Below are 25565 nucleotides of genomic sequence, written 5' to 3' on the forward strand. Positions count from 1 at the left end.
TTTCCATCCCCTTGCCCTAGAGCTATATTTCATTACACAGTGGCTGGGGAGTGGCAAGTCTGTAAATATTAATGTTAATAAAGAAATGTTTTTAATAGAAATTTATACTGCCTCAAATTAATTTCTCACCTCCCCCCCAAATCAGGGAGGATAAGAGAAACCCTCTCTGCAACACCCAGCAGGCAGCCAGGGGTGGCCTTACCTACGATGAGGCGCTCGGTGTCGGGGAGCTGCTTGAAGAGCTTCCTGAAGTCCTCATTCCGCTGTTTGTAGGTTGGACTCAACACCTGCAAGTAACAGAAGGGCCTGTTAAAGACAGGGGGCAGGGACAGGAGTGTAGGGAAGTGGAGTGGGGCAAGAGGAACACCTTGGGAAGGAGAAGGGGGATTTGCAGAGCGTGAGCTCCCCTCGCAGCAGACACACGGATGGGAGGATTTGGGATGTAGTGCGTTGAGAAGAAGAGGAGAACCTGGCTTGGAAGAGCAAGCACAGAGCAGAAGGGCTCTGCCCCTGTCTCCTAGGGAGCAAACCAGAACTGCTGTGGCTGCAGGAGAGCTCTTTTCCTGCAACCCCAGACTGTGCAAGGCATGGCACACGCTGTGCCTGCACTGCAGCAGCCACCCAGCCCCACAGGACAGGCACCTCAGGGCAGCTGCAGCTATCACTGCCTTCAGGAGCTCAGGAGCACTGCAGTCATCCTCCTTCCTCTCCTCATCAAGTCTTCCAACTTGCTCCTTTCCCCACCAAGAGCTCCACTTAGGAGCACTGCACTCATCCTCCTTCTCCCCACCAAAGGCTCCACTCAGGAGCACTGCAGTCATCCTGGTTCCTCTCCCCACCAAAGGCTCCACTCAGGAGCACTGCAGTCATCCTGGTTCCTGTCCCCACCAAAGGCTCCACTCAGGAGCACTGCAGTCATCCTGGCTCCTCTCCCCACCAAAGGCTCCACTCAGGAGCACTGCAGTCATCCTGGCTCCTGTCCCCACCAAAGGCTCCACTCAGGAGCACTGCAGTCATCCTGGTTCCTCTCCCCACCAAAGGCTCCACTCAGGAGCACTGCAGTCATCCTGGCTCCTCTCCCCACCAAAGGCTCCACTCAGGAGCACTGCAGTCATCCTGGTTCCTCTCCCCACCAAAGGCTCCACTCAGGAGCACTGCAGTCATCCTGGTTCCTGTCCCCACCAAAGGCTCCACTCAGGAGCACTGAAGTCATCCTGGCTCCTCTCCCCACCAAAGCTTCCACTCAGGAGCACTGCAGTCATCCTGGTTCCTCTCCCCACCAAAGGCTCCACTCAGGAGCACTGCAGTCATCCTGGCTCCTGTCCCCACCAAAGGTTCCACTCAGGAGCACTGCAGTCATCCTGGCTCCTGTCCCCACCAAAGGCTTCACTCAGGAGCACTGCAGTCACCCTGGTCCCTCACCTCATCAAGTGCTCCACCTCATTCCTCTCCCCACCAAAGGCTTCACTCAGGAGCACTGCAGTCATCTTCCTTCCTCTCCCCATCCAGTACTCCACCTGGCAGCCAGTGAACATGCAGCTACTCGCTGGTGCAGTGCAAACACTCTGGTGGGGCTCAGAGGAGGCTCTTGCAGGGCCTCAGCCCTGTTTTGCTTTTAAACTGCACCCACTTGGCCTCGTGGAAGACCTCAGAGGAAGAGATGCTGCTGGCTGGAGAGGGCTCTGGAGCTGGCTTCTCTCTGGTGCTCTCTGAGCTGTACCATGATTCTGCCCCTGTCAGACCACCCCCTGCACACCATGCCCATGCTGAGAGGTGCCCCACACAGCCACCACAGCATCTCCTGCAGGCAGAGCTGCCCAGAACAGAGGCAGGTGCCAGCTCAAGAAGCCTGCATCTCCTATCTCCCAAACCATCTCCTTGCTCCCATGGATGCAGGGAAGGTGAAGCAAACTGAGCTACAATCTTTTCCCTTCCCAGCTTCAGTTCATCTCAGCAACCCTCTCCTACCTTTTCCAGAGCTCCCAAAGCAGAAAGGTGAGTACAGCTCAGAGCCTCCCAGCAAGGGTCCCCACAACCAGAGCCATCATAGGAGGTAGCTGCTGTTTGGGAAGGTGTTGGTGGGTCACAGGGGTGTGAGGAGCACAGAGTTTATCTGGCATTAGCCTCACAGAGCTGTCAGATGCCACCAAAACACAGAAGGAAACCCAGGCAACCTCCTGCTCCCTGAAAGCATCTCCTCTTCCTCACTAGAAAGAGATCATTTTGCCATCAACTCAGCCCTTCAGCGTCCCCTGGGCCCAAAGGAAGGTCTCCTGCTCCAGCACACAATCTGCTGAGCAGCAGATGGCAGGTCAGGGAATTCCACTCACCAAACTCCCAGCCTGAGCAGCTGGAAAAGGTCTTGGTCAGGGATGGGCTCCGGCAAGAGCCCAAGCCCGAGATCTCCTGGGACGAGCAGAGATGGAAAAGGAGGGAGGAAGAGAGACCAGCTCTGAGCTTTGGGCTCACAGCATGGCAGCACCCCAGCTCAGCACCACAGCCTCCACGTGGAGCAGTGCTCCCCCCACTGCCCTGCAGGAAGGGAGGCTCTGAGCTGCCCGCAGCCTGCCCTGCAGGAAGGGAGGCTCTGAGCTGCCCGCAGCCTGCCCTGCAGGAAGGGAGGCTCTGAGCTGCCCGCAGCCTGCCCTGCAGGAAGGGAGGCTCTGAGCTGCCCGCAGCCTGCCCTGCAGGAAGGGAGGCTCTGAGCTGCCCGCAGCCTGCCCTGCAGGAAGGGAGGCGCTGAGCTGCCCGCAGCCTGCCCTGCAGGAAGGGAGGCTCTGAGCTGCCCGCAGCCTGCCCTGCCTGTGCCGAGCAGCAGAACTGCCTCCCCTCGGGCGACAGACAGCTCCCGTTAGAGACACTCACAGCTGGAGCCTCCTCCCATCGGCGGCCGGCGCTGCCCTGCGGGAAGCCAGCGAGCCCCTCCGGGTGCCACCGCAGCCCAGGCAGCTGCTGCTCCGGAGCAGGCTCCCAGAGAGCTCCGCACTCCAGCAGGGACTCCATGGCCCCGCTCCCGGTGCCGCCGCTCGGTCCTGCTCCTGCGCTCACCGCTTCGCGTTGGGATTCAAAGCCGACAGAGCCCCAGCGCCCGGGCAGGGCTCGGCTGCCTTCCCCCTGCTTCCCCACTCGCTTTCAGGTCGTCTGCCCCCGAGCAGCCTCTGGAGATGGGAGAGAGGATTTTGCCCTGCAGAGGGCTCGGAAGGAGGTGGCTGAGGAGGGTAAGGGCAACCTCTGCGCTGCTCCGCTGCAGGCTCAGCGGCTGCTGGCTGCGAGCATCCCCTCCGGCAGCGCCGCAGCCTGCCCCCGGCCCCAGCGGTCCTGGGCAGGTCTGAGAGCCATCCGCACCCAGCTCAGCAACTCAAACAGCTCCGAGCAGCAGCAGCCCCCTCCGGAGCAGCTCTGGCTGAGGCTTGCAGGGCTGGGCAGAGCCAGCAAAGCGCTCAGAGACCCACAGAGCTCTTTGCTGGGGTTTTCGTCTCCTCTTTGAAAGCAGCAGAGCAGTTCTCCCTCCGGTCCCTGCCTCAGGCTCTCCTCTCCGGTCCCTGCCTCAGGCTCTCCTCTCCGGTCCCTCTCTCTGCTCCCAGAGGCGGCTCCAGGCTTTGCTAAGGCTTCTCTCGGGAGGAAGGCACCGAAGCGCCTCGCCCACGGCAGCGCCTGGCGCTGGGCAGCTCTGGCGGCCAATGCCCGGCAGTAACCCGGCCCCGGCCCTGCCTCCCAGCAGATGCTTCCCGTCGTGGGAAGCTGCTGGACGGAGAGCGCTGGGGCAGGCAGGAGGGGAGTGAGGAGAGCCCAGCCCACGGAGCACAGCCCTGAGCAAGCGGCCAGGTGGGAGCCGCACAGTCAGGCACCTCCGTGCGGGCTGCACCGCAGCGCTCCGCAGCAGCGCAGGGCCCCCCCCAGGCTCTGCGCCTTAGGTCTCGCTGGACAAGGCAGGGCAATGCCCCAGAAACTGCTTCGTGTCCCAGGGAGATGGTTTGGAGCGCTGGAACTCCTCGCACCGCTCTGCCCCTGGTCCCCAGCCTCTCCCAGCACAGACTCACAGAGCCAGGCAGGGCTGGAAGGGAGCACAAGGAGCAGGCAGTGCCAACCCCTGCCATGCCCAGGGACACCCTACCCTAGAGCAGGCTGCACACAGCCTCAGCCAGCCTGGCCTCAAACACCTCCAGCCATGGGGCCTCAACCCCCTCCCTGGGCAACCCATTCCAGCCTCTCACCACTCTCCTGCTCAGCAACTTCCTCCTCACCTCCAGCCTGAACCTACCCATCTCCAGCTTTGCTCCATCCCCCCCAGTCCTCTCACTCCCTGACAGCCTGAAAAGTCCTTCCCCAGATATTTTGTAGCCCCCTTCAGATCCTGGAAGGCCACAAGAAGGTCCCCTGGGAGCCTCCTCTGCTCCAGCCTGCACAGCCCCAACTCTTTCAGGCTGTGCTCACAGCAGAGCTGCTGCAGCCTCTCAGCATCCTCCTGGCCTTGCTCTGGACACTCTCCAGCATCTCCACAGCCCTCTTGTCCCAGGGGCTCCAGAGCTGGATGCAGCACTCCATCTGGGGTCTCAGCAGAGCAGAGCAGAGGGGCAGAATCCCCTCCCTGGCCCTGCTGGCCACACTGCTGCTGCTGCAGCCCAGGCTCTGGTTGCTCTCTGGGCTGCAAGTGCACACTGCTGGCTCCTGCTGAGCTTCTCCTCCAGCAGCACCCCCAAGTCCCTCTCCTCAGGGCTGCTCTCCAGCCTGGCACTGCCCAGCCTGGATTGATGCTTGGCATTGCCTCGACCCAGACGCTTCTTCCTAAGCAGCTGGGCACAAAGAGCTCAAACCCCACAAAACAAACACCCCCAAACCAAGCAACCCCCAAACCAAGCAACCAGCCAAGCCTCTGCAGAGCCACTGCTCCATTCCAGGGGTAAGGACTGCAGGAGGAACTGTCAAGCCTCAAGGTGCACCATAAAGGCATTGCTGGTGGCAGACAGCAGAGAGGTGTCTCCATTTAGCCCCACTGGAAGGAAGCAGGACATAGTTCCTCGGGGCTGGGAGCCAACCCAAGATGAGTGAACACTAAACAAGAGTTCTGTAGCCTGGGGGCAGCAAAATGCCCCCTCAATTGTTGAGAGTGAGGGTGGTGAGACACTGGCACAGGTTGCCCAGGGAGGTTGTGGAGCACAGAAGCACCTCCCTGGAGGTGTTTCAGAACCAGGTTGGATGAGACCTTGAGTGACCTGTTCTAGTGGGAGGCTGGAATTGGATGATCTTTGAGGTTCCTTCCAACCCAACCCATTCTCTGAGCCCATGAACCTATGAAGAATCAGGACTAGAGAGATCCAGGAGCTACCTTCACTTGCTTGACTGCATGGCCTCAGAGCTGGAATCTGCTTTGGGGATGACTTCCCAAACTAAACAAACCCCACCAGGATGCTTCTGTCTCCACCCCCACCCCCCTGCCCTGCAGGGATGAATGGGAGCAGTCAGCAGAGGTGGAGAGAGAGCAAACATTAACCCCACTGCAAAGGGAGGGAGACAGGACAGGATGGCACAGGAAGGGTGGAGGGAAGAGGCTTGGTGGGGGCAAGGCAGAGAAAAGGGAAACTCCCCATGGTGACACCTCCCTGATAAGGCACAAACAAATCCTCCAGCGACCTGCTGGGGGATGGGACAGGACAGGGAGCTCTGACAACAGCAAGAGCTGAGAAAGGTGCAGCCTGGTACAGCTGAGAGATGAGGAGGAGAGAGGCTAAGAGGCAGAAGGAAAAGGGGGAAGGAAAACCTTCTGCAGCTTCCATGGCCACGCTCCCAATTCTTTAGGGAAGCTTCACATTGCTCCTGGGAAGGAACAGCCTACAGAACACATTCCCTGCTTGGGTGGGAGAGGCTTAGAGCCCACTGACTGATCAGGGCCACCAAAGCCACTGGCAACCACAGGCTTTCTTCCAGATGTGACCTCAGCTCTCAGCCTTCTCTCCAGTTCTTGACTATTTTTCCCCCTGTCCTGTTAAATGTGCATGAACAGCAGAGGAAGAAGCTTCCCAGCAATCCTGGGCCATTTGGGGTGGAAAGTGGCTGGAAGTTCATCATCACTTAGGATGAGCAGCAATGGATGGAAGCTGCAGCACAGGAGGCTCCAGCTCAGCACAAGGGCAACTTCTTGCCTGGAAGGGTCCCAGAGCCTGGCACAGGCTGCCCAGAGAGGTTGTGGAGTCTCCTTGTGTGGAGCCTTTCCAGGCCTGTCTGGATGTGTCCTGTGTGCCCTGAGCTGGATTGGATGGTGCTGCTCTGGCAGGGGCTTGGACTCAGTGATCTCCTTGGGTCCCTTCCAACCCCTCTGAGCTGTGATTCTGTGGTCCTGAGAGGTTCTCCAGCCCTCTGAGCTGTGTTAGATAGGATTGTCCTGCTCTGGCAAGGGGGTTGGACTTGATGATGTCCTTGGGTCCCTTCCAACCCCTCTGAGCTGTGATTCTGTGGCCCTGAGAGGTTCTCCAGCCCTCTGAGCTGTGTTAGATAGGATTGTCCTGCTCTGGCAAGGGGGTTGGACTTGATGATGTCCTTGGGTCCCTTCCAACCCCTAATATCCTGGGATCCTGGGATCACCTGAGCCCCACCAGAGGTTCACCTGCACTTGAGTGCCTTGTCATGCAGAACCACAGAGTGGCAGCTTGGAAGGGACCCCAAGGATCATCTGCTCCAACCTTTCCACCCACATACATCACTGCAAACCTGGAGGGGGAAAGAATCCCAGAATGGCTCAGGTTGGAAGGGACCTCAGAGATCATCTACCCCAACCTCCCTGCCATAGGCAGAGACACCTCTCAGCTAGACTCTGCTGCTCAAGGCCTCACCCAACCTGGCCTTGAACACCCTCAGGGAGGAGGCTTCCACAACCTCCCTTGGCAACCTATTTCAGAGTCTCACCACCCTCAGGCTGAAGCTCTTCCTAAGATCCAGTTCAAACCTACTCAGCTCCAAACCATTCCCCCTTGTCCTGTCTCTACACACCCTTAGGAGAAGTCCCTCCCCAGCCTTCCTGTAGGATGCCTTTAGGAACTGGAAGGCAGCTCTGAAGTCTCCCTGGAGCCTTCTCTTCTCCAGGCTGAACAACCTCAGCTCCCTGAGCCTGTCCTCATAGCAGAGCTGCTCATGACAGCTCTGGAGGGATGAGAAATCACAGCATGGCTTAGGTAGGAAGGGAGCTCAAAGCTCAGACAGTTCCAACCTCACCCTGCCATGGGCAGGGACACCTCCCACTAGAACAGGTCACTCAAGGTCTCATCCAACCTGGTCCTGAAACACCTCCCTGGGCAACCTGTGCCAGTGTCTCAGCACCCTCAACCTGTGCCAGTGTCTCACCACCCTCAACCTGTGCCAGTCTCTCACTACCCTCACACCTTCCTAACATCCTGTTTCAATCTCCCTTCTGCCACTTCAAACCCATTCCTCCTTGCCTTGGCATCACAAGCCCCTGTCAACAGTCCCTCCCCAGCCCTCCTGCAGCCCCTTTCAGCTACTGGAAGGCCACTCCAAGGTCTCCTGGAAGCCTTCTCTTGTCCAGGCTGCAGAGCTCCAACTCTCTCAGCCTTATAGCAGAGCTGCTGCAGCCCTCTGAGCATCTTCATGGCCTTCCCTTGCAGAGACACTGAGTTGAGGTTGCCTCAGAAAGAGAATGACAAAATGATGAGGGGCAGTGCAGAGATGCCTGGCACTGAAGCACAGAGGGCACAGGCTGGCTGCTTACTACCTTGCTAACTGCACCAGCCCTGCACTGCTGCACCAAACCCTGCTTTGCTGCTGACTCACTCAGGCTGCCACTCTTGGAAAGCTGCTGCTGATGTTCCCCCTACAGTGATGCACAATTCCCCTCTCTTTGTCTTCACAGGGAGCATTTTACTCCTTCCAACAGATGAGATTCCCTCCTTCACCACCAAGGCTCCCTTCCAACCCAATGCATTCTGTGATTCAGTGTGAGTGCAGCCCAGACACAAGCCTGTGCTGGGCTGCAGCCAGAGCAGTGTGGGCACAGGGCAAGGGAGGGGATTCTGCCCCTTGGCTCTGCTCTCCTCAGACCCCACCTGCAGTCCTGGGGGCAGTCCTGCAGCCCCCAGCACAAGCAGGACATGGAAGTGTTGGAGCCAGCCCAGAGGAGGCCACCAAGATGCTGAGAGGGCTGCAGCAGCTCTGCTCTGAGCACAGGCTGAGAGAGTTGGGGCTGTGCAGGCTGCAGAGGAGAAGGCTTGGAGGAGAGCTTGGAGTGGCCTTGCAGGAGCTGCAGGGGGCTGCAGGAGGGCTGGGGAGGGACTGTTGAGAAGGTCTGGGAATGAGAGGAGGAGGAGGAATGGGTTTGAAGTGGCAGAGGGGAGATGGAAACTGGCTGTGAGGAAGGAGTGAGGGTGAAGAGAGACTGGCACAGGTTGAGGGTGGTGAGAGCCTGGCACAGGTTGAGGGTGGTGAGAAACTGGCACAGGTTGAGGGTGGTGAGATACTGGCACAGGTTGAGGGTGGTGAGACACTGGCACAGGTTGAGGGTGGTGAGACACTGGCATAGGTTGCTCAGGGAGGTTGTGGAGCACAGAAGCACAGCATGTGATCAGAGATCTCCAGCTGGTCTCTGATCTCCATGGTACCTGCTGGGCTACAAACTCCTTCTACCAGTCTGTGGTCTCCCTGCCACCCCCAGAGCCAGCACAAACTCCTCCTTCACCTCATCATCAGAGTGCAAGACAAATTCCCCACCTCTCTAAGCACATCAGGTCCACAGAGCAGGTCACCTCTCTGCTACAGCAGCCCAGGTGATGGAGAAAGATTGGGTTTGAGGTCTCCTCCTTCATATATTGAAATCAAAGTTTCAACCATCCCTCACTTCACAAGAATTCAGTATGGAAACACAGAAGGCCAAAGCAGACACACAGCAAACTGCCTCCTGAGGGCTGAGCACACAGGTGGGTGCTGCCTAAACCACTGCTCACCAACAAGCTGAGTTTGAGCCCATGAGAGACTCAGTTCTGGAAAACCAGAGCCTGCAGCTCCTCACTTGAAGGCAAGAGAAACACCCCAGGGACCTTTCCTTTCTGCTCCTGGTGAACTCAGCCAGCCCACTGATGGTCTGCTCTTCCACCATGAGGACATGAACACGAAGCAAGCCCCAGGAGCTTGAGTGTCACACAACATTCACTGTCAAAGTGCTGCTCTGTGCCAAGTCTCACAGTGCACCTGGGCCCCTTTGCATTTGTCCTCCAGAAAGCAGATGGAGGCCAGGCCTGCCAAACCAATCCAGGACCTTGGGTCACTCCTTTTCTCCCTCTTCTCCAGCTGGTAGGGATGTCAGTCCCCCCCCCAGAAAAAAGCAGCACTGGTAGGAGCAAAAGGAGAAGACACAAAGGCAGAGCAGTTGGTAGCATCTTAAGGGGGGGAAAAAAAAGTAGAGAAAAAGGAATCCAGGAGAGAGGAGAGGAAAAGTTCCAAGTGGCAAAGAAGAATGGAGTGCTACAAGGACAAGCAGACCAGGTAAAAGCAGCAAAAAGTCATCTCAGAAAGCTGGCACTTTGGGCACCAATGCCCTGGGGCAAGAGCTGTGGGTTGGGTTTGCACAGTGCCTGGCACCCAGGGGTGCTGCCCTGGCAGAGTGTGGAGGGGGTTTGCTCTGTGCAGAGTCAGGTTTAGGTGAGATTAAAGTGGGGGAAGGAAACTGTGAGGCTTTGTGAAAGGGGGCAGCCTCCAGAGATTCCTTCCCAGAGCTGCTCTCAGTGGAGGGAAGAAGAACAGAATGGTCCAGATGCCAGGAAAAAAAGACCCTGCCTGGAAGGAGCTGGTAAGGAAGGGCAGTGGGATCAAAGCACTTCCAGCCTGGAAGGAGCTGGTATGGAAGGGCAGTGGGATCAATGCACTTCCAGCCTGGAAGGAGCTGGTGAAGAAGGGCAGTGGGATCAATGCACTTCCATCCTGGAAGGAGCTGGTGAAGAAGGGCAGTGGGATCAATGCACTTCCATCCTGGAAGGAGCTGGTAAGGAAGGGCAGTGGGATCAATGCACTTCCATCCTGGAAGGAGCTGGTGAAGAAGGGCAGTGGGATCAATGCACTTCCATCCTGGAAGGAGCTGGTAAGGAAGGGCAGTGGGATCAAAGCACTTCCAGCCTGGAAGGAGCTGGTAAGGAAGGGCAGTGGGATCAAAGCACTTCCAGCCTGGAAGGAGCTGGTGAAGAAGGGCAGTGGGATCAAAGCACTTCCAGTCTGGAAGGAGCTGGTAAAGAAGGGCAGTGGGATCAAAGCACTTCCAGTCTGGAAGGAGCTGGTAAAGAAGGGCAGTGGGATCAAAGCACTTCCAGCCAGGAAGGAGCTGGTAAGGAAGGACAGTGGGATCAAAGCACTTCCAGCCTGGAAGGAGCTGGTGAAGAAGGGCAGTGGGATCAAAGCACTTCCAGCCTGGAAGGAGCTGGTAAGGAAGGGCAGTGGGATCAAAGCACTTCCAGCCTGGAAGGAGCTGGTGAAGAAGGGCAGTGGGATCAAAGCACTTCCAGCCTGGAAGGAGCTGGTAAGGAAGGGCAGTGGGATCAAAGCACTTCCAGCCTGGAAGGAGCTGGTAAGGAAGGGCAGTGGGATCAAAGCACTTCCAGCCTGGAAGGAGCTGGTAAAGAAGGGCAGTGGGATCAAAGCACTTCCAGCCTGGAAGGAGCTGGTGAAGAAGGGCAGTGGGATCAATGCACTCCCAGTCTGGAAGGAGCTGGTAAGGAAGGGCAGTGGGATCAAAGCACTTCCAGCCTGGAAGGAGCTGGTAAGGAAGGGCAGTGGGATCAAAGCACTTCCAGTCTGGAAGGAGCTGGTAAGGAAGGGCAGTGGGATCAAAGCACTTCCAGTCTGGAAGGAGCTGGTAAGGAAGGGCAGTGGGATCAAAGCACTTCCAGCCTGGAAGGAGCTGGTAAAGAAGGGCAGTGGGATCAAAGCACTTCCAGTCTGGAAGGAGCTGGTAAGGAAGGGCAGTGGGATCAAAGCACTTCCAAGCAGGACTGAGAGCCTGCAGCCCATCCAGGTTGCCACATGGATGCTTTTGTCTGGCCAGAACTGCCTCTACTCTACTGACACAGCTTGGTTTGGTTTTCTACAGGGAAATAACTTGGGTGGGGGTGGTTGGGGGAGGGAGAAGGAAGCACAAAGGAACCCCCCAGGCAGGCAGTGCTTACTCTGCGGATGTACTGTCTCTCATGCTGAAAATACATGGAGGCAAAACAAGAGAACAGAAAGATAAGAGAGAGAGGACATGAACACACCAGAGACCCACGGAGGCAGAGCACAGCAAAGCATCATGCAGCAGGGGAGGGATCTCAGCAGCTACAGGCAGAAGCACCTCTAAGCCCCACAGCAAAAGTCACCCTCAGCTGAGGCCACGGATTCCCCTCTTGGCAGCAGCCTGTTTGGACCTGGCCTCCTGTCCAGCCTGCCCTCTCCATGCTGATCTGCCACTTCCCCACCAGTCTGGCCCACCCTGCTTTAATGGCACTGCCTCCCTGCTTCTCAGGTCGTTGCTTCTCCTCTCCTACTGCTGCTGCCACGCAGCAAGAGCCCAAGGCTGCCTCTCGTGCTCCTGCCACACCTGACCATGCTGCACCAGCCAGCACCCCTGCTTCTGGGCACCTCGGGCTGCAGGAAGGCAGAGCCTGCTGCTGAACGAGGCCTGGCTGCTGCATTTGCACACAGCATCACAGCACTGCTGGCATCTGCTTTAGAGAGCTGGAGGGTAGGGGTTTGAGCGTGCACAAGTGGCCCTGACTGCACCAAACCACAGCCACTTGTGCTTGCAGAGCAAAAAGCAGAGCCTGGCACAAGCAGGAGCTGGTTTGTGCTTCTGCCAGGTCAGCAGCAAGAATCCCTCTCTTGCAGAGATGCAAAGGGTCTGCAGGGTGGCAGCTCTTGTTTGCCCAGCTGGGTGATGCTGGGAGGTGCAGGGTGTGGAGAGCATCAGAAGAGACTGCAAGGACAAAGCTTTTGCCCTCTAGCTCTGCCCATCCTTCCCTGGCAGTGCTGAGCCATTTCCATCTCCTCTCTTTGGAGGTGGTCAGCGTGTCCCAGGTGCCACTGCAAAGCCCCTTTGCACCTCTCCCCACTTGCCCCTTCCCTCCCCCAGCCCATATTCACCCAGGGACAAGAGAAAGTGGAGTACTTACATTATACCAGCTCTGGCTTTTCTGTAAGGACAAAAGAGAAGAGAAGCATCAGTCAGCAGAGGGGGCTCAGGATCCAAAGGGAACAGGACACAGCAGCTAGCCCCACTCTGCTGGGTGGAATTAGTGACGTGAAAGTGGGAGCCAAGGGAAGAAGACTTCAGAGGGTTTCACAGCGAGGTCTTAAGGAGAGTTCTTGCCAGTCACAGGAACAAGCCCAGCAGCACCAGCCCATAATAGGAGCCAGGCTGGGGTGTGCATGTCCACATGCACACAGACAGACACATGCTGGAATGGCTTCAGCAGGACAGCAGTGCCCACTTGGTCACTCCTCAGAGCCTTCTGCTGAAGGCTTCCATCTTCCACCTCTGCTGGCTAAGGTGTGCAGAGAAACCCTCAGAGCAATGAGGGCCTTGAGCAACCTGCTCCAGTGGGAGCTGTCGCTGCCCAGGGCAGGGGGGTTGCAACTGGTCCCTTTTAGCTTTAAGGTTCCCTTCCAACCCAACCCATTCTGTGAATCCAAGAAGCTGCCAGGAGGCAGGGACACAGCTTGGGATTTGTGGAGGGAGAGACACAAAGGAGAGGCAGGACAATTGCAGAGGGAAAGCTGAGCAAAACCAAAGCAACAGAAGAAGCTTTGGGTTCTTTGGGGGTGGTTGTCTTTTTCCCCCCTCCCCACATTTCAGTGCACAGAGTTTGGCAGCAGCCACAGGTGTGATGCTCTGTTTGCATTTGCTGCCCTCTTCGTGGCACCTCAGCTGGCTGGAGAGGACAGGCCACAGAAGCTCAGCTTGGAAAGCCACACTTGGCACTTGGTGGCTGGAGGTGAGATTTGTCTGCAGAGGGAGAGGAAGAGAGAAGCTTCACACTCCTCCTCCAGCCCAGGCTGGCTTTCCAAGGGCAGGGCACTGAGCAGAGCTGGCAAAGGTTACATATCCCCCACTTAAAGAGGGGGGGGGGGGGAGGTTTGCCTCAGGGCAGCAAAGCCTGGGGGCACTGCAGACCTTCAGCACCACCCACGGGCAGCCAGAGTGCAGCTGGCACAGCCCTGCTGGGTGCCAGCAGCCACAGGGCTGTGCCTGTGCCCTCACCCTGCCAGCAGCAGCAGCAGGGCTGCACTACAGCTGGGAGAGGCAAGGCCACCAGCCAAGGACAGAGGCAGTAGTTGACCACACTCCTTTTGCTGAGCTCGGCTCAGGGAGTGCTGCTCACAGCTTTACACCCAGCCTGGAGAACAGAGGGAACCATAAAGCTCTGCACCTTGCCACAGAGCCTGGGGGAGTTAAGGGCACACTCACAGGAACCTCAGGGGAGCTACAGGAGGGCTGGGGAGGGATTGTCTACAAGTGATGGGATGAGAGGCAAGGGCTTGAAACTGGAGCAGGGGAGACTGAGGTTGGACATCAGGAGGAAGCTCTGCACAGTGAGGGTGGGGAGACACTGGAGCAGGTTGCCCAGGGGCTGTGGTTGAAGCCCTGGAGATAGTCAAGGTCAAACTTGGTGGGGCCCTGAGCAACCTGCTCTAGTTGGAGATGTCCCTGATGAGTGCAGGAGGCTTGGACAAGACGACCCTGGAGGGTCCCTTCCCACCCAGTGCATTCTATGACTCCCAAGGCCACCCCAGCAGCTGGCATCTGGATCTCACTCATGGAGCCAACATTCCTGCAGGACCTCTTGCAGCCTTGGGCATCTCTGCCAGTTCCACTGCACTGCCTCTCTACAGCAAACCCCCACAGCAACCCAGTGCATGGCACAGACCAAAAGTGTGATGCCTACAAGAGGAACATCCCAGCTGCTGAGCAAAGGCTGAAGGGCTGAGCACACCATATGGCTGCTCAGCTAACCAGAGGCACATCCTCCTCCTCCCTGCACTTCCCCATACCCTCCATTCATAAAGGATCCAGTTGAAGTCATCCTCTTCTGCAAGTAGGCCATGGGAAAAGGCTTTATGCAACTCAAGCCTCTACTGAGGAAAAAGAGACACCAAAAATCAGGGGGAATTAACCTCAATCCAAGTGCACAGCACCTTGCCCTCAGGAGCACAGGCTCCAGGATGGGAGTGATTTTCCTGCAGCTCTGTTTTGCCATCTGGTTGCCTTTAATGAGCAAAAGGAGTCACTCCCAAACTCCTGGGGAAAGAAACTCATTAGCAAACTCTAATTGGCACAGGCAAAACAGAGCCACTGCTGTCACTCTGCCTTCTAAACGAGGGCTGCACATGGCTGTGGTGCCAGCATCTCACTCCCCTCTGCTGCACCCATGGCAGCAGCTCCACCTTCACACTGCAGAGCTCTGCAGCTCCTCCTTGCTTAAACCCTGCCACACAATGGCTCTGACACCCAAACCTCATCTTTTGCTTCCAGCATGAGGAGATTCCTTCTCCCTGAGCCCTGCTTTCCAGGCAGAACAGACCAGAGGAAGCCCAAAGAGAAGGGGAGAGAGGATGTGGAGTACTTAAAGCCACCTTCAACTTTCTCTCCACCTTCAACTTTTTCTTCACCTTCAACTTTTTCTCCACCTTCAATTTTCTCTCCACCTTCAACTTTCTCTCCACCTTCAACTCTACCTCCACCTTCAACTCTACCTCCACCTTCAACTCTACCTCCACCTTCAACTCTACCTCCACCTTCAGTTTTCTCTCCACCTTCAACTTTATCTCCATCTTCAACTTTTTCTCCACCTTCAATTTTCTCTCCACCTTCAACTCTATCTCCACCTTCAACTCTATCTCCACCTTCAACTTTTTCTCCACCTTCAATTTTTTCTCCACCTTCAACTTTTTCTCCACCTTCAACTTTATCTCCATCTTCAACTTTTTCTCCACCTTCAATTTTCTCTCCACCTTCAACTTTATCTCCATCTTCAACTTTTTCTCCACCTTCAATTTTCTCTCCACCTTCAACTTTATCTCCATCTTCAACTTTTTCTCCACCTTCAATTTTCTCTCCACCTTCAACTCTATCTCCACCTTCAACTCTACCTCCACCTTCAACTTTTTCTCCACCTTCAATTTTTTCTCCACCTTCAACTTTTTCTTCACCTTCAACTTTTTCTCCACCTTCAATTTTTTCTCCACCTTCAACTTTTTCTCCACCTTCAGCTTTATCTCCACCTTCAGCTTTTTCTTCACCTTCAACTTTATCTCCACCCTCAACTTTTTCTTCACCTTCAACTTTTTCTCCACCTTCAACTTTCTCTCCACCTGCAATTTTCTCTCCCTCTGCTTTATTTTTAACTCACTACAGGAAAATGTGAACTGGGAAACTCAGGAGACAGTAAAATGAAAAGGGGAGGGGAAAGGGGGGGGGAAAAGGCAAGGAAAAAGGAAAACCAAATTCTTACTTTGAGCAGGTTAAGTCTGTCATACTGGAAAAAGAAACCAAAAGCATTAGAACTGAAAAGAGAACAGAAACAAGTAAGAGAGGGATGGAGCCACACAGAGGCACGGGGAAGGGCAGCACTGATCTGCAGGGACCTGGCCAGGGCAGCACAGGTCATGGGCATGGGTGGGAGCCAAGACCAGAAGAGCTCAGGAGTGGAGGAAGGTGAAAGTAGGGGGAGGCTGTTCACTGGAAGTGGGGAGCTCCCTCTGGAGATGGGGAATTGTATCTGGAAATGGGGAACTGCATCTGGAAATGGGGATTTGTATCTGGAAATGGGGAACTGTATCTGGAAATGGGGAATTGTGTCTGGAAATGGGGAAACTGTATCTGGAAATGGGGAAACTGTATCTGGAAATGGGGATTTATATCTGGAAATGGGGAAACTGTATCTGGAAATGGGGATTTGTATCTGGAAATGGGGATTTATATCTGGAAATGGGGAACTGTATCTGGAAATGGGGATTTGTATCTGGAAATGGGGATTTATATCTGGAAATGGGGAACTGTATCTGGAAATGGGGATTTGTATCTGGAAATGGGGATTTATATCTGGAAATGGGGATTTGTATCTGGAAATGGGGATTTGTATCTGGAAATGGGGATTTGTATCTGGAAATGAGGATTTATATCTGGAAATGGGGATTTGTATCTGGAAATGGGGATTTGTATCTGGAAATGAGGATTTATATCTGGAAATGGGGATTTGTATCTGGAAATGGGGATTTGTATCTGGAAATGGGGAATTGTGTCTGGAAATGGGGAACTGTATCTGGAAATGGGGAACTGTATCTGGAAATGGGGAAACTGGAAATGGAAATGGAGACTTTACAGTGGAAATGGGCAGGGGGGAGTGGAAAATGGGAGGTTTTCCTTTTAAAATGGGAGGTTTCCTCTCAGACTGGGAGGTTTTCCTCTCAAAATTGGAGTTTTCCTCTCCAAATGGGAAGTTTCCTCTGAAAACGGGGAGGGGGATGTGTTCCTCTCAGCATTTAACGACTGCCTCTGCACCATGTTGGGTTGGGAGCTCAGCTGGGCACACAGCACTGTGGCAGAGCAGAGCTCTGCAGGGGGAAGCAGAGGGGCACAGCTCAGCTGGGCACACAGAGCTCAGCTGGGCACACAGCACTGTGGCAGAGCAGAGCTCTGCAGGGGGAAGCAGAGGGGCACAGCTCAGCTGGGCACACAGCACTGTGGCAGAGCAGAGCTCTGCAGGGAGAAGCAGAGGGGCACACAGAGCTCAGCTGGGCACACAGCACTGTGGCAGAGCAGAGCTCTGCAGGGGGAAGCAGAGGGGCACACAGAGCTCAGCTGGGCACACAGCACTGTGGCAGAGCAGAGCTCTGCAGGGGGAGGCAGAGGGGCACACAGAGCTCAGCTGGGCACACAGCACTGTGGCAGAGCAGAGCTCTGCAGGGGGAAGCAGAGGGGCACACAGAGCTCGGCCTTGGTGCCCGACAGAGCTTGCCACCTTGCAGCGTCCTGGGCAGCAGGGTAACAACAGCTCACTCCCACACCCTGTTGCTTCCCAGGAGGTGGAATCCTCCTCTTTTCCCTCCAGGTGAATAAGATGCCAGAGAGCTCCAGAAGTATCCCTAAGTCCACTTTACACCTGGGGGAATGGAGCCAGGGGAGCAGGGTGAGGGCAGAGCTTTCAGAGCCCTTTGGGGATGCTCTGTGCGCTTCCCAAATCTCTGTTATCCACTCAGCTGCTGAGGGCCCTGGGGTCAAAAGAACTCCAAAGAAATGGATGAGATGGATTCCCAGAGCCCTCACTCCACTCCCAAAGGACCAGAATTTCAGGACCTGCTATCCACACGAGGGTTGATCTGCCCAGTGGGAAGGGGTAGATGAGCCACACGCAGCCACGCTCAGAATCACACAGGGGAAGGAGGAGGTGCAAGAGTCAGAAGCTGCAGTAAGGGGAAGGAAAAAAGCCTGTCCACAACAAGAGTGGTTAAGCACTGGAGCAGGAGCTGCATGAGGCTGTGGCATCTCCAGTCTTGGAGGTCTGCAGAAGGTTGGCTGGGCTAAGACTTTAGACCAACCTCATCTAACTACATCAGCCCTGCTTTGAGCCAGAGACCTTCTGAGATCCCTTCCAAACTACTTTAGACCAACCTCATCTAACCACATCAGCCCTGCTTTGAGCCAGAGACCTTCTGAGATCCCTTCCAAACTACTTTAGACCAACCTCATCTAACTACATCAGCCCTGCATTGAGCCAGACCTTCTGAGATCCCTTCCAAACTACTTTAGACCAACCTCATCTAACCACATCAGCCCAGCTTTGAGCCAGAGACCTTCTGAGATCCCTTCCAAACTACTTTAGACCAACCTCATCTAACCACATCAGCCCTGCTTTGAGCCAGAGACCTTCTGTGATCCCTTCCAAACTACTTTAGACCAACCTCATCTAACCACATCAGCCCTGCTTTGAGCCAGAGACCTTCTGAGATCCCTTCCAAACTACTTTAGACCAACCTCATCTAACCACATCAGCCCAGCTTTGAGCCAGAGACCTTCTGTGATCCCTTCCAAACTACTTTAGACCAACCTCATCTAACCACATCAGCCCAGCTTTGAGCCAGAGACCTTCTGTGATCCCTTCCAAACTACTTTAGACCAACCTCATCTAACCACATCAGCCCTGCTTTGAGCCAGAGACCTTCTGTGATCCCTTCCAAACTACTTTAGACCAACCTCATCTAACCACATCAGCCCTGCTTTGAGCCAGAGACCTTCTGAGATCCCTTCCAAACTACCATCTCCAGAGCTCAGGTGAACAATTATGGTTTCACTGAATGGTTTAGGTTGGAAGGGAGCTCAAAGCTCAGCCAGTTCCAACTCCCCTGCCACAGGCAGGGACATCTCCCACTGGAACAGGTCACTCAAGGTCTCATCCAATCTGGTTCTGAACACCTCCAGGGAGGTTGTGGAGCACAGAAGCACAGAATGTGATCTTTGATCACATTCTGTGCTTCTGTGCTCCACAGCCTCCCTGGGAAACCTGTGCCAGTGTCTCCTCACCCTCCCTCCCTGTGCTCCACAACCTCCCTGGGCAACCTGTGCCAGTCTCTCCTCACTCTTCCTCCTAGAACAGGTCATTTCCCTTAACTTGACCTTTAAGCACCTACAGCATGGCCAAGGGTTCAGGCCCAGCCAGTATGGATTTAGGCAGGGTAGGTCCTGCCTGACCAACCTGAGCTCCTTTTATGATCAGGTTCCTGCCTGGTGCCTGTGGGGCAGGCTGTGGATGGAGTCTGCCTGGACTGCAGCAAAGCCTTTGGCACCATCTGCCACAACAAGCTCAGGCCACCCCTGCAGTGCTGTGTCCAGTTCTGGGCTCCTCCATTGCAGAGAGATGCTGAGGTGCTGGAAGGTGTTGAGAGAAGGGCAGCAAGGCTGGGGAGGGGCCTGGAGCACAGCCCTGTGAGGAGAGGCTGAGGGAGCTGGGGGGGTGCAGCCTGCAGCAGAGGAGGCTCAGGGCAGAGCTCACTGCTGCCTGCAGCTGCCTGCAGGGAGGCTGTAGCCAGGTGGGGTTGGGCTCTGCTGCCAGGCAGCCAGGGACAGAAGAAGGGGACACAGCCTCAAGCTGTGCCAGGGCAGGTTCAGGCTGGATGTTGTTAGGAAGTTGTTGTCAGAGAGAGTGATTGGCACTGGAATGGGCTGCCCAGGGAGGTGGTGGAGTGGCTGTGGCTGGAGGTGTTGCAGCCAAGCCTGGCTGGGGCACTTAGTGCCATGGTCTGGTTGGTTGGGCAGGGCTGGGGGCTAGGTTGGGCTGCAGGAGCTTGGAGCTCTCTGCCAACATCATCAGTTCTGTGATTCTTCAGCTACAGACATTGGGAAGGACCTGAAGCATTTGCAATGGAGAGGAAAGCCACTTTTTTCTCCTTTTTTTTTTCCCTTTGGGGAAGAGCAGAAGAGTTTCAAATGTGTACTTCAAAAAGGCTGGGCTTGGGGTGGGGTTTGGTTTTTTTTTGCTGACTTCAGAAAGCTGCTCCAGAAGTAGCAGCATTTGCCACTAAAATCCTGTGAGTGATGGGAGGAACTGGAGGTGGTTTGGTGCTGGGCAGCAAGGGTAAAGCAAGCTCCAGGGAGAAGAGAAGGGCATGGGAAGGGAGGGGAGGGAAAGGAAGGGAAGGGAGAGAAGTAAAGAAAATAAGAGGGAAGGGAAGGGAAGGGGAGAGGAAGAGGAGAGGAAGAGGAGAGGAAGAGGAGAGGAAGAGGAGAGGAAGAGGAGAGGAAGAGGAGAGGAAGAGGAGAGGAAGAGGAGAGGAAGAGGAGAGGAAGGGAAAGGAAGAGGAGAGGAAGGGAAAGGAAAGGAAAGGAAAGGAAAGGAAAGGAAAGGAAAGGAAAGGAAAGGAAAGGAAAGGAAAGGAAAGGAAAGGAAAGGAAAGGAAAGGAAAGGAAAGGAAAGGAAAGGAAAGGAAAGGAAAGGAAAGGAAAGGAAAGGAAAGGAAAGGAAAGGAAAGGAAAGGAAAGGAAAGGAAAGGAAAGGAAAGGAAAGGAAAGGAAAGGAAAGGAAAGGAAAGGAAAGGAAAGGAAAGGAAAGGAAAGGAAAGGAAAGGAAAGGAAAGGAAAGGAAAGGAAAGGAAAGGAAAGGAAAGGAAAGGAAAGGAAAGGAAAGGAAAGGAAAGGAAAGGAAAGGAAAGGAAAGGAAAGGAAAGGAAAGGAAAGGAAAGGAAAGGAAAGGAAAGGAAAGGAAAGGAAAGGAAAGGAAAGGAAAGGAAAGGAAAGGAAAGGAAAGGAAAGGAAAGGAAAGGAAAGGAAAGGAAAGGAAAGGAAAGGAAAGGAAAGGAAAGGAAAGGAAGAGAAAAGAAGAGAAAATAAAAGGAGAGGAAAGGAAAGGAGAGGAAAGGAGAAGGGAAACCCGTATCAAGCCTTGCAGCAGCTGTAAGGCAGTGCTTAAGGACTCCTGGTGGAACGCTCCCTCTGATGGCAGCGCTGCAGCACGGCGAGGGACACCGCACGGAGCAGGGGCAAGGGACCCGCAGCAGATCTGTCAGCAAGAGTCGAACACAGCAGCAAACTCATGGGCTGAGGCTGTTTCATTTCACCAGCGAGACAGGCTGGCAAGCCAGAGCCTTCTCCTCGCACCAGATGGGTGGGGAGAGGAGAAGAGGCTGGAAAGGAGGGGCTGGAGTCTTTCTCCTGCAGCTCTCTGCACCTAACCTCTCCCTGTCTTCAACAGGCAGCTGTGTGGGGAGAATCTGGGGGCTGGGATTCCTCACTTGTTCCAGGGGAAGCAGCTTTTGGAGCACAGAAGAGAGATTCTACTGAAGAGATTGAAGCTTCAGACTGCTGGAGGCTTTCCCTGCGCACAGACCTGGGGCAGGCAGGGCAGGAGGCTCCGAGGCAGGCTGGCAGAGGTCATGCCTGGCATCTCCTTCCCTCTGTGCATCATCTTCCTCGCCCTGCAACTCACCTGAGCTCCACTTCCCTCTTGTTTCCCTGATTATCTCAAAGCCACTGTGAGTTTGGCTCTCCCAGAAGAGCAAGAGGCAAGCACAGCCCAGCACCACTACACATCCATCGCTCTTCCTCCCTAACAAACCTCCCCATGGCTTGGGCAGAGAGCCTCCAGCTTACCCTGGGCTGGCCATAACCTGTCCTGACCCACACACCTCTACTCACCAGCAACCCTCTCAGGGCTCTCTGCTGCTCCAGACCTGCAGCTTCCACAGAACTCCTTTTCACACCCCACCTGAGACAGCAGTCACACAGCTAACCCAAGCTACAGTCACCAAGCACAAGGCAATCTGCCTTAGAACAACAACAACAACAGACAGAAAGGAGCTTCCAGCAGACACCAGCACTCATGCAAGGCCAGGCTGGTGACAAGAGGCATCATGGCCAGGGAAGAACAGTTAAGCCAGCACTGGAGACTTCACTGCTGCCTGAGGACTTGCCTAGAGTGAAATCTAAGGCAACAGCTGGGGAAAGGCCAAGGCACTGATTTGGTGGATTACGAAGCCATTCTGGTTTTAACCTCACTGGTACATGTGTGGAGATGCCAACAGCCTGGCACTCAGTCCAGCATCCCATGGGTGCCCCTGATTGCTCTGCTCTTCTGAGGACAGCACAGAGAGGCGAGGTCAAAGCTCACAGGAGCTTCTCTGCAATCCAAGCCCCCAGGGAGGGACCCTGCTGCTCAGAGCACCTTTCAGAGCGAGCCCATGAATTGTCAGCGTTCATCTGGCACAGGTCTGCTCTACCAGGGCCAAGCTGGGGTCATTTGGCATCACTGCTCTCTACTATTTACATCACACGGGGCAGGGGTGGGGGGGAGCGTGCAAGGGCAGGCAGCTGAGACCTCTGCCCATCAGGAAAAGCAGGCAAGAAGTCACCAGAGAGCAACTCTTTGCTTCTGAAACGCATCAAGTAACAAGAGAGGAGAAGAGAAGGGCTTATGGTGGGGGTTGGACCCTGAGGATCTCCAGAGGGCACTTCCAACCCCTACCATTCCGACACTGCTCAGCCTCCCAAAGCTGGCAAGTTCTGCCCGGCAAAGAGAGCAGCTCGCTACGAGGGGGAGGGGAAAGGAAAGCAAACCTTAGCCGACAAGGCAGGGGATGGGAGGGGAGCGCTGAGCCAGCCCAGCCCTCGCACCGTGGGCGCGAACAGTAAGCGGATCCCAGCGGCAGAGGCGAAACCAGCTCCGGGCGCCAGGGTCGGCGCCGAGCCCTCGGCAGCATCCTCGCAGCCGCGCCGGGAGAAAGCCTCGGGCTGGGGTCGCCACTCAGCGCCACGGGGAAGGGGTTCTGAGCGCTGAGACAACTCTACAGCGAGGGCACGGGAGAGAAAAGAGAAGGCTTACTTTGGAGAGGCGCTTGTGTGACTTAATCGGAGAGAGAGCATGCAGGAATGAAAAGAGAGACGTTAAGGAAGGAAGAAGAATTACCTGGCACAGCACTAGAAGGGAGAACCTCCCCCCCAGCCCCAGCAGACAGCTCTGCACTCCCCTCCCCCCCGCCTCTTCCTCAGGGCAGGCACCGTGGATTGCAGGCAAGATGTAGCAGGCAGCCTGCTGGTGAAGTCAGACTGCCCTGAGCCTCTGCTCGCAGCACTCCGTGGGCCAAGTTGTGTCTGCACTTCCCCTTACCAAGGACAACACTGCCCTGCCTCAGCATCCCCGAACCTGCTGTGCCCTGCCCCAGCACCCCCGAACCTGCTGTGCCCTGCCCCTGCCTCTCTTCTGGCACCAGCAGGACTGAAGTCATCCTCTGGTCATCAGGAGCCAGCAGTGTGCACTGGCAGCCCAGAGAGCAACCGGAGCCTGGGCTGCAGCAGCAGCAGTGTGGCCAGCAGGGCCAGGGAGGGGATTCTGCCCCTCTGCTCTGCTCTGCTCTGCTCTGCTGAGAGCCCACCTGGAGTGCTGCATCCAGCTCTGGAGCCCCTGGGACAAGAGGGCTGTGGAGATGCTGGAGAGTGTCCAGAGCAGGGCCAGGAGGATGCTGAGAGGCTGCAGCAGCTCTGCTGTGAGCACAGCCTGAAAGAGTTGGGGCTGTGCAGGCTGGAGCAGAGGAGGCTCCCAGGGGACCTTCTTGTGGCCTTGCAGGGTCTGAAGTGGGCTACAAAATATCTGGGGAAGGACTTTTCAGGCTGTCAGGGAGTGAGAGGACTGGGGGGGATGGAGCAAAGCTGGAGATGGGTAGGTTCAGGCTGGAGGTGAGGAGGAAGTTGTTGAGCAGGACAGTGGTGAGAGGCTGGAATGGGTTGCCCAGGGAGGGGGTTGAGGCCCCATGGCTGGAGGTGTTTGAGGCCAGGCTGGCTGAGGCTGTGTGCAGCCTGCTCTAGGGTAGGGTGTCCCTGGGCATGGCAGGGGTTGGCACTGGCTGCTCCTTTTGGTCCCTTCCAACCCTGCCTGATTCTATGACTCTATGCTTCTATGGTCCTGCCGCCCTGGGGTGGGGTTTGTAGGCTGCTGTGTGAACAGGAAACAAAGCCTGACCTCAGGGGCAGCCTCAGGACTGAGTGGTCTCAAGTGATGCACCTTAAACCAGCTCTTCCCTCCCTCTCTGATGCTCTCACACTCCTCTCTGGGTGGTGAGAGACCAGGTCAGAGCAGCCAGCATGGGCCACTGAGTCCTGTCTCCTCTGCTGACAGCCACCGCAAAGGGCAGCACACGAAGCCTTGTGGTGTGTGTGACACAACTCACACTAAGCTGGGCTCAGATCTAACAGCTGGTGGCACACAGGCCATCAGCCATGCCTGGGACACGGTGAGCTCACACAGGCTGCACTTTGTCACTGCAGCAGGCTGGACACCCCCAAGTGCTCCTGGCAGCTACCTGCCTGCTCATGCACCACTGGCGTCAGGGTTGGCACCGAGGGGTACCTTTGGCTCCCAGGACCCTGATGTGTTTGTCACTGCTCACACAAGAGCAGTGCTCACAATCAGGAGTCACCAAACCTGAACCCCTCTTCCTGGTTACAGCCAAGACAAAGCTGTTTCCACCCATGGAAGCCTTCCTAAGGGAAGTACCAACCCCCCAGGGCAGGATGGTCACTGTGCTGCCCTGATCAGAAGCAATGTGCAAACTGATTCTGTGCAGCCTGAGGCTCAGCAGGGCTCAGGCAGGACTGGAGCAATGAGGGAGCCCTGCACAGGCTGTCTGCACAGAGGGATTTGTTTGTTCTGTCACTCTTCATCAGCCAGATGACAAAGAGCAACTGCAACAACTCATATCCAAGGTCCTCAAAAGCACAGGAGCCTCCCAAGGAAACGTGGCCTTGACTGCAGGAAGGTTGGCCTGAAATTGTGCCAGGGGAGGGTTAGGTTGGTGATGAGGAACAATCTTCTTGGTGCAAGAGTGGTCAGGGACTGGAACAGGCTGCCCAAGGAGGTTATGGAGTCCCCATCCCTGCAGGTGTTCAGGAAACCTGTGTCCATGGCACCTGGGGCCGTGGTTTGGTGGCCATGGTGGGGTTGGGTTGCAGGTTGGACTGGATGATCTCAGAGGCCTTTTCCACCAACATTCTATAACTCTGCTGTGCCTCCACTTAATGTCTCCTACTACCCCACACATTTCTCACTCCCCTAACACTTGGGGGTGTGGTTTGATGGCCACAGTGGGGTTGGGTCAAAGGTTGGACTGGATGAGCTCTTCCAACCAACCAAATCTGTGACTCTGTATGAGCTGTCATGGAACCACAGCAGGGTTGAAGGTTGGACTGGATGAGCTCTTCCAACCAACCAAATCTGTGACTCTGTATGAGCTGTTATGGAACCACAGCAGGGTTGAAGGTTGGACTGGATGAGCTCTTCCAACAAACCAAATCTATGCCTCTGTATGAGCTGTCATGGAACCACAGCAGGGTTGAAGGTTGGACTGGATGAGCTCTTCCAACCAACCAAATCTATGCCTCTGTATCAGCTGTTATGGAACCACAGCAGGGTCAAAGGTTGGACTGGATGAGCTCTTCCAACCAACCAAATCTGTGACGCTGTATGAGATGTCATGGAACCACAGCAGGGTTGAAGGTTGGACTGGATGAGCTCTTCCAACCAACCAAATCTGTGACTCTGTATGAGCTGTCATGGAACCACAGCAGGGTTGAAGGTTGGACTGGATGAGCTCTTCCAACCAACCAACCAACCAAATCTATGCCTCTGTATGAGCTGTTATGGAACCACAGCAGGGTTGAAGGTTGGACTGGATGAGCTCTTCCAACCAACCAAATCTGTGACTCTGTATGAGCTGTCATGGAACCACAGCAGGGTTGAAGGTTGGACTGGATGAGCTCTTCCAACCAACCAAATCTATGCCTCTGTATCAGCTGTTATGGAACCACAGCAGGGTCAAAGGTTGGACTGGATGAGCTCTTCCAACCAACCAAATCTGTGACTCTGTATGAACTGTCATGGAACCACAGCAGGGTTGAAGGTTGGACTGGATGAGCTCTTCCAACCAACCAAATCTGTGACTCTGTATGAGCTGTCATGGAACCACAGCAGGGTTGAAGGTTGGACTGGATGAGCTCTTCCAACCAACCAACCAACCAAATCTATGCCTCTGTATGAGCTGTTATGGAACCACAGCAGGGT

General features: G+C 55.5%; 1 protein-coding gene across 5 annotated transcripts in view; it reads right to left on the reverse strand.

Annotated features, from left to right (window-relative positions):
• The window catches only part of GRAMD1B (GRAM domain containing 1B), a 196641-nt gene that overhangs the window by 40110 nt on the left and 130966 nt on the right, over positions 1–25565 (reverse strand). For all 5 annotated transcript variants that reach the window (XR_010308741.1, XM_064173231.1, XM_064173233.1 and 2 more), the window contains 2 exons: positions 12138–12158; positions 203–287 (listed from right to left, as the gene is read on the reverse strand). Coding sequence is in view for 4 of the 5 variants with exons in the window: in XM_064173231.1 (XP_064029301.1) it covers positions 203–287; positions 12138–12158 (106 nt within the window). In the remaining variant the exon portion in view is untranslated. The remainder of the gene's footprint in view (positions 1–202; positions 288–12137; positions 12159–25565) is intronic.

The sequence above is a fragment of the Pogoniulus pusillus genome, chromosome 38, assembly GCF_015220805.1.
Source record: "Pogoniulus pusillus isolate bPogPus1 chromosome 38, bPogPus1.pri, whole genome shotgun sequence".
Taxonomy (NCBI): Eukaryota; Metazoa; Chordata; class Aves; order Piciformes; family Lybiidae; genus Pogoniulus; species Pogoniulus pusillus.